The sequence below is a fragment of the Vigna umbellata genome, chromosome 1 (assembly GCF_029865625.1).
Source record: "Vigna umbellata cultivar VRB3 chromosome 1, Vumbellata_1.0, whole genome shotgun sequence".
Lineage (NCBI taxonomy): Eukaryota > Viridiplantae > Streptophyta > Magnoliopsida > Fabales > Fabaceae > Vigna > Vigna umbellata.
Window position 1 is genome coordinate 89,059,115 of NC_142165.1, and position 8,905 is coordinate 89,068,019.

Here is an 8,905-nt window from a genome sequence, read left to right on the forward strand (position 1 = left end):
ATGTTTTATAATCTTTTTCCTAACTTATATATGTTCTCTTTTAAAAGGTTATGAAAAATAAATGTCTTTGTTATTCTAAGGTTGAATAGGATGAGATACTATTGTCGTGTAAGTGTGAAGAATTTTGTAGATCAAATATAATGAATCTATTGTTCTTAGTAGTTAATGGTGAATATTCTCTATGGTTTAATAAAGTGAATTATTCTTATTGTTATGTTTTATTTAAGATGAAGACATACTTATTTTAATCGAATGGTAATTTGGATTTTTTTTTTCTTGAATATTGGATATATGTCACAAGTGGTTAATAAAAAAATACGGATCAATAACTTTTTTCGCTAATTTACTTTGTTTATATTATTTTGGAATTAATATATTTGGGTAACCTTGCAATAGCCGGGGAGAATATTGACTTTTTGAGTATTTCGTAGCACTATAAATTGAATTCGTTCTTCAAATAAATATAGATTTTAATGTATACTAAAAAAATATGTTTTCTATGAAGTGATCTTGGATTTGTCAAACTAGAGACGGATAATTCGAAAACTGAAAAGCTAGAATAAAAACATTAAAGCGTTATTGAATATATAAATTTTAATTAAATTTTGTAAGATAATTTTTAATTGTTTAGACAGTATTTAGTACAGGAGAATTATGATTATCCCCAAAAATTTTAAACAACAGTGTGTCAATTAGGTGTTTAAATTTAAACAGGAAAATGAGCCTTGCTAATAATGTGATCGAAGCATCCGTTATCCTGTTAGAGTAGTTTAAGCAACAAAAACAAATTTAACACTTTTATACATAATTTGTTATTTGTATTGCTTTAATTAAAATCCTTAAAATACTTACCTTGAAAATAATACAGATAGAGAGGTCATTTTCATGTTTGCCAGCTTGACAATTGTTTTTATTTTCCAATTAAATGTTGAAGTCAACAACAACAACAACAAAAGAAGATGAAAGCTCAAAGTTTGCGACTAAAAACTTCCTGGCGTAATAATGATGGGTATAGAATTAAGGAAGACATGAAATAATAAGTTTGACTATTTGTACCCCCCTTCTACCCAAACCAAGGAGAAATGGAAGCAAAAGCAATTATGAGTCCAGCGTGAAACCCAGAAAGTGGAGAAGCCTTTGTAGCTGTTTCTGCGGATCATGATCACTAGTACTTTCAGTTTGGGAAAAGCACTTTAGCATAACCCCACCTTTTATTAGAAGCAATTATCAGTGTGATTGAGTACTGCAACCAACAATAATAATCACACAAACTTCGAAGAATTTTCCATTACCTATTTGCTGTCTCCACCATGCCACCCACTATCATTCATACCCTATTATTTCATGTCTAGTGTTTCTCACCACATCTCCATCACCTCAAAAGTTGATCTTCTCCAACAATTTAAATCCAATAATTGGTGCACTGTAGTGCGATGGCAAAAACAAACATCTTATCAACTCAAATTAATTTATAAAGCATTTCAAGCAACATTATTTTAAGTTTCAATTAATTAAAACATATCTTAGTAATTTAAATTATATAGTAATAAAAGTTCATCTCAAATTTTAGAAAGTAAAACTATGTATTGATCAATTAAAATTAAATTTATGGAAAATTATAGAAAAAAAATGAAGAGTTACAAGTGGGGACCCGTATGACATTTACTCCAACAATGATTCTCACGTGAGAGGAGGAACTGTAACATGGTGACTATTCATGATGGGGATGCTGCTGCTGCGGCTGCTGGTGGTGGCGCCCTTTGCGGGTATCGACAGCCGTTGACTCATGCGAATCACAAACTTGAGTTTTAAACTTGCAACCAAACTTCCGCCCCAGCGACGCCCTCCAACCGCTGCCATGGCCGTCGCTTCCGCCGGACTTATCAAACTTGGCGATGACTCTCTTCATCGAGGAACACTCGCGTTCCAGTTGATGAACCCGCGTCCTCATGCTATCCATGTCCAAGCGCAGCACCTGATTCTCCCTAACCGCGACGCGCCACGTGCCGTTCCCTTCCTGCACATGCTCTAACCCTAACCCTTCTTCGCCTTCCTCTACTTCCCGTTCCAGCACCGCCGATTGCCGCCCAGGCTCGGCAGCCGCCTCCGCAGCCATCAGCGTTCCGGCGATGGCGTGTCGAAGCTGAAGCTGCTCGAAGAACAGCACCTGAACAACCGCGCGCAGCGGAAGCCTCTCGTTTTGCGCCGCGTGAGTGCACGCCTCCAGCGTCAACTTCTGACAGTCCAACAATCCGCAAATGTTCTCTCTCTCCTCTTCCGAGACCCATGGATGTGCCTGCAGAAGTGAATATCAACATTATTGACAACTCCATCAAACGAGAAAAATGGTAATTAACCCCAATGGAATCGGTAGTTCGGTACCTTCAGATACACATCGACTGCTCGGTAGAGACCGTCGTGGAAGAGTCTTGCCTCGTCGGGAAGCGAGATGGCGAAATTGTAGAACTTCTCCGGCTTGAGATTCGCGTCGGAAGCTATCTCCGATAGGTACCCGTCGATGAGTTTTCCAACGAGCATCAGCGCCGGCGACCTCGCTGCTGCGGGGTCTTCGTTCGATGCGGCGTTTCTTGCCTCTAAACTTTCCAGAAAATAACTCAAAATCCTCTCCACGCACTCGACGTCGTAAAGCGTTTCGTTCAGGTAGGAGTAACTCGGCACGAGAAGGTCGTCGAGCGTGGCTTCTTCGAGCTGCAGTCCTATCTTCTTTTCCAACGCGTCTCTGCAGGCTTCGGAAGCGCTCAGTATATTCGCCGTTCGTAACAATCCGAAAAAAAACCTCGTCGCTGTTGCGGCCTTCGAACTCTTCTGAAGCGGAAGATTCGAAACCAGCGTCTCCAGAAGCTCCTTCTGCTCCGCCTCTGTCGCAACGGACGACGACGACGACGAAGGTAACGGCAACGGCTTCCGATTCGATCTTGAAACACCAGGAATGTACTTCTTAGCATAATACATCACGCAGGTTTCAATAATCTCAGGACTCAGGTCCGCAGTTTTCATCGCAAGAATCAATCTCTTGAACAGAGGCAAACGCAGAAGCGCCAGATCTTCAAACCAAGAATCGCCGTGACCGGCGCCGGCCTTTCTTCTTCCTGCACCGTCAATTCCATTCCAGAGGACCTGTTTGGAAGCAGTAGTGGCGTCACTCACCGGCCATCCGAACAATGCAGGATCCGCGGACGAAGCTCTGGAAACCACAGAATCAACGCACCTCTGCGTGATTCCGAGCGTTTCCGCCATAGGCATCAAGGAGTCACAAGATTTTAGGGTTTTGACGGAGTCCTTGAGGCTCTTGAGCACGTGCTGCGAGAGGAACCTCTCGGTCTTGGAAACGAGGTTGTCTTCGGAGTAATCTTCTGTCATTTCGAGAAACTCGCCGGCACACCGGAGCGCGGCCACATTGGACGGGGAGAGGTCGATCTTGACGCCGTAACAGAATTTGGCGGCCATCTCGAAGGCCTCAGAGCCGCCGGGGAAGCCCGTGAACGTCACGTGGCACTGCTCTTCAACGATTTCGTCTTCGTCTTCGGTTTCTTGCTGCTGCTGCTGCTGCTGTGGGGCAGAGGAATGAGTCGCTGCCTCTTGCTGCGTTATAAGGTGGTGGAGCTTTCGGCTTTTGGACATGAGAGGAAACTGAAATAGGTATCAGAGACAAAGTTCAGAGATTGGAGTACGGATTATTGTCGCTACTGGAAGTGGAAATGTACCCATGTGGCATGTGTGTGAGAGATTTGATACTCTGTATGTTGAGGCTTACCTTGTGGAGATGGAATGTCATGTCATCAACTTCCACCACAATGTCACTCGGCAATCCCGTTGTGCAGAACCTGCAGAGTAGAAATGTGAGAAGAAGAAAAAGCTTGAAGAAAGTGGATGTGCATGAAGCAATGAGTTTCAGTCTAACCACGCTTGCCCTTTGGAGCTGGGTTTTTCCGTTGATGACATTTTTCCCTGTAAATTAAATATACGGGGATATGATTTTGGTGTTCTCTGGGATTTCCTATGTAGAGGTTACTGGACAGTCAGATCCATGAGCATGGGAAGATTTGAGGGAACGGAGACGCTGAAAATTTTGCGACTACGAAAGATTAGACTGGACAGATGCAAAATGTGGGGGGATAATACCCAGAGTTGTGGTAGTGTTGCAGGGGCTGAAATGGACTTGACTTGCACTACCAATTGGAAAAAAGAAAGGGAAGATGAGAATGAAATAAATTGTTTGTTTGTGCTTTCTGTTGAGGTTTTATGAAAGAAAACAACAGCTGAAAAACTTTAACAAAAGATAATTAAAAAATAAAAAATAAAAGTGAAACGGAATGGAATGGAATCCACAAACTCGAAGCGGACAAATGGACCTAGAGCAAATTCCTAAAAAGGGGATCACATTGGATCGTTTTTCCCTCCTTTACCAAACCTTCTTTCTTTTTCTTTTCTACGACTCATCAGATCACAATTTCACTCTCACCTTCTCCGTCTCTCTCCTCAGATTATAAAGCCTAATACCCTCAACAAAAGGGAAGTGTCTTCTATGAGGTTTCTCCTTAAAACAATTTCAAAAGACAATAATCACCTATTAGACCATACAGTATCTTATTGATTGCCAACCACTTTCTTACATTTTTTTTAATACTTAAGTTTTGCGCAAATGATGGAATATTTTTAATTTTATAAATGAAATCCCGGTCATTGACTTACTCACTTCATTTGTTTAGTTTAATAAATAAATTAACTATAGCTTTATATTACACCCAACGGATGGGATATTGTGTCCTAATGTGACCTATTCAGTTATTCAATATGACAGTCTTCAATAAAGACATGAAGTTAAGCACTACTAGAAAAAAATGAGATCAATTTTAATTACTATGATTACCAGAGTACTTTACTTATTATCTGTCAATGTCATCGGCTAAGAATAAGTGAGTGTAACATCGTTCAAAAATATGTGAAAAGTATTGAAGCAAGAGCAGAGGTCAATTCTAGTGGTTAAATGTATGAAAGGATATTTGAAATTTGTGATGAGCAAACCACCGGGTCCAGCTCACATACTCACTCCATCGACTTTAATTGGTTCGAGATTTTCCATACTTTATCAAGTGGGCATACATATAAATAGTCATAAGTAGCAAACTGTGTATAAAAAGAAAGTTGCTTGATATGCATTACAGAATCATTATTGTTAAGATTTTTTAGTTTTCATACTTTTGAAGTTTTCACCTCTGGTCCCCCTGTCATGCTCTTCTGAAAATGCCCCTCTCCCTTCATTTATGTTGCCATATCTGCCCTTTCATACATCCTTACTAACAATTTATGGCTGCATTTAATAAGTAGACAGTCATTGTAAGATAAATTATTAATTATTCCCATCACAAGTTCAAAATGAACGCAAGTGTTTTTCAAATGTTCAAACTGTGTAGGAGACGACCGTCCAAGGAGAAGATCTGAGGGCACAATGTCCTCAACATGGATGTGGAAATGGTCAAATAAGCCCCACCTACCCTACATGGGTTTGAAATTTCTTTGAATGAACAAAGTTACTTGGATGATAAATCAATTATTTCAGAATGTGGTTTACTTATAGGTAATAGCCATGTCTTTGATGCTTCTTTTCACGTGTTTGGTGGCTCACCATCAGACGATTTGCACAAAACAAGTCGTGTCATTGTGTCAATAATGTACCCTATTAATCTGACCATGCATTTGGGTGTTCTCCAAGAACAATATAATGACAAACCACCAAAACCAAAATAACAAAGGGATAATTACAACACTAGCTTCTTTCACCCTCTTTCATTAGGCTAATTTGTTTAATCTATTTTCAATCCGATTCATAGGTATAAACAAACTTATTCAGGTCAATGTGTTTCACCCATTTGAACAGTAAAAAACCAAACACATTTTTACTCGTTTCAATTTTACCAACCCCAGATGTAAATATATGTTTCATAGTAAAAACGAGTTTAAATCAAAGTGTATTCTTCTTATATTTAAAATCCCAAATGTCCCTCCATTTCCCTGTTCACCAATTCCCGCCTTTTTTTTCTTTCGCTCGAGGACATACACACATTTACAAAGAGTAGGTTAAAACAGGCTAGGAGCACAAAAACATGATACAAGATAGTAAAATAAGAGAAACTATTCAATTCAACAAGCTATGCGTGGCAAGCTTAAGAACCTTATATGAAAGTAATAAAACAATCAGCTCGAGAACAGAGGAAATTATTCTTTATTAATTGAACCATAACCATAGAAAAGCATGCATGTTTTATGTCTATTATTTTAACCCCACCACCTCTACCTTACATCATCATATCCTAGGAAAATATTATTAGATATAATATATAATTATAAAAAACAGGACTTCACACAAATTGTTAAATTTTACTGACTTCTTAATATTCTTTCCAAATGCTCTTCTCTCAACATATTATTTTGATTCCGTAATCTAAAGTTACATATTAATTGAAGTTAAACTATTTGAAAAAAATAGTAATTAAAATAAAAAATAATTCAAATTTCCTTTTATTATTTAAAAAAATATAACTTTTTTCTTGCAAATAAGACCGAATCTAATGAAGTATAACATAGTTTTTACACAGAATCACAACAAAATCCACACTTGGCATAACATAACAAGAACAACATATGACTATTTTCATAGTATTATCATGTCAGCAACACCTAGGAGCAACATAGGTATCCAAATCCTGATTTGTTTTCCCTCTCTCTCTCTCTGTCCTCATCGTCCCACCATAAGCAAAATATTCATTTCAGACCATCCACTGCGAGTGCTTCAAGAAATTGAGGGTTCCCAGCAGAAACACCATTTAGAAAAAAGTAAAATTCCTCTTTATAATCCTCTTTAGCACATTTATAGTCCTCCGTGCTCTGAACTATATATGTACGTAAATTAATCTGAATGTCTATCATTCAAGTATTATGAATAAGACAGCTGAACCGAAATCGCAGATTAAAGTGACAGGATGAACTGAAATAAACATTGAGATTAATTTGTCAAAACATAGTACACTATAATTAAACTCGCCTTTTCTTTATTATTATTCCTTTCGTAGAATCTCTGACCAAAGGAAAAGAAGACTGGTGTTCTCTACCACACCTAGGAGTAAACTGATCTAAATATAATTAGTTGACAATTTTTTTTAACCCGTCAGTGTTTGGATCAACTTTGATTACAACAGCAAAACTTTGACAGAATATTATAGATACTGGTAAATTTGAAGTTTCATATTTGAACGATAGGCTATAACATTCAGTGGCGGTTTTTAGGGAGACTCGAATCATGAATGAAGAACAAAGACTGAAAGTACATGGTAAATTGAAGTTTTATCCAAATATAATCCACGTGAAATGTTCAGCAAAGAGGAAGCTACTTGAATATGGTTGGTTCAAAGTGAGACGCTTTTCTGGTAACCAAACAGGCCTTTGATAATTTGACCCGCGTATCTCCAACAATCAAACGTGCTTATACCTTGGGGTGGAGTTGTTGATTGTGTTGGTTGCAGTTGCTGTTGCTGTTGTCGGGGTATGACAACGCCAGGCCATGAGCGACACATACAATGGTTTCCCTCCCCTATGTTTCTGTAAACACTGGCCAAGTGGTCGCCACACCCAGCCCAGGAATATTTTCCACACTTCTGGCACAACACCTTGTAACACATGATGCTTTCTGTTACACTTCCGTTTTCTGCTTCTACCAATTGAATGTGGAACGACTTACTCAACCTAGAATAGAAGAGAGACATAAATACTAAGTTGGCACCTTGTAAACATCTACTATTTTCTTAGTTATGCCTGAAACTCATAGCAGCAACAGCTTGCTATTAAGGTAGTAACGCCCTGCATAGACAGAATCACTTTTGAGATTGGAGTTTTCACCCACCCCACCTTGATCGGTTTTGACGTTTCAGGTAACAAAAATTGAAGTCATATGCGTTGCAAAAGCTTGTTTGTTGTTTTTTTTTTTTGAATTTGTTTATTGTTATTGTTGTTTAGTTGAACCTAGTTATTGTTGTTGTTTGATTGAATTTATTTGTTATTTATTATTGTTGGTTGTTGTTGATACTACATTACATGTTTATAGTTCATACTTTATAAAATACCAAAAATTGAAATTTGTTGTTTGTCTGCTTTTCAAATCTTGTAGAGTTATAAAAAAATTCACAATTAATTAAAAAACAAAAAAAAATTGATTAACGTCGAATATTGACAAAATTCAACGTTAATTTGTTTTAATATGAATGTCGAATTGTTCTATGTTTGATGTCAATTTAACGTCTCCTGATATGACGTTGACCTCGAATTCGATATGAAAGGACAAAAAATACTGACGTTATACGATGTTTTTGTACTAGTTAGTGGTGGTGGCTTGGAGTTAACATGAAGGTTCACTAGTGATGCAAGCTGAAGAGGAGAGAGTCGGGGTGACGATGGTGGCTTAGGAATGATGTGGAGGTTTGTCGATGATGCAAATGCTCGCCAATGACTTGCGATACTGATGTCAGTGCATCGTCGGTGACACATAGATGGAGGACATAGGTGATGGTTACGATGGTGGTCAGAGTTAGAGAAGGTGGTTTAAACGAGGAATAGAAAAAAGGAAAACAAATAAAAAATCGATGAGAATCAAAAGAATGAAAATGACCTAAAGTGGTGGTGGCACAATGATGGACCGATGACGAAGAGTAAAAGATGATGAAATAAAAAAAAATAAAAAAGGAAAAAAAAGATTTAATCACACATTTTACCAACGAACATTTATTATTGTCCGTACTTACCAACAGATGTTTTTATCTGTCGGTAAAGTTTATCAACAATTATTTTATCAACAAATTTCTTTTTGTTTATAGTTTTTTATAAACCATATTTA

General features: G+C 37.9%; 1 protein-coding gene across 1 annotated transcript; it reads right to left on the reverse strand.

Moving 5' to 3' along the window:
• Positions 1 to 1,564: 1,564 nt before the first annotated feature.
• LOC124830620 (BTB/POZ domain-containing protein At5g66560) lies at positions 1,565 to 4,494 on the reverse strand. The gene is made up of 4 exons (XM_047304394.2): positions 3,923 to 4,494; positions 3,776 to 3,845; positions 2,383 to 3,651; positions 1,565 to 2,296 (listed from the first exon to the last, which is right to left on the reverse strand). The coding sequence occupies exons 1-4, from the start codon at positions 3,961 to 3,963 to the stop codon at positions 1,712 to 1,714; spliced, it is 1,965 nt and encodes a 654-aa protein (XP_047160350.2). The 5' UTR covers positions 3,964 to 4,494; the 3' UTR covers positions 1,565 to 1,711.
• Positions 4,495 to 8,905: the final 4,411 nt, after the last annotated feature.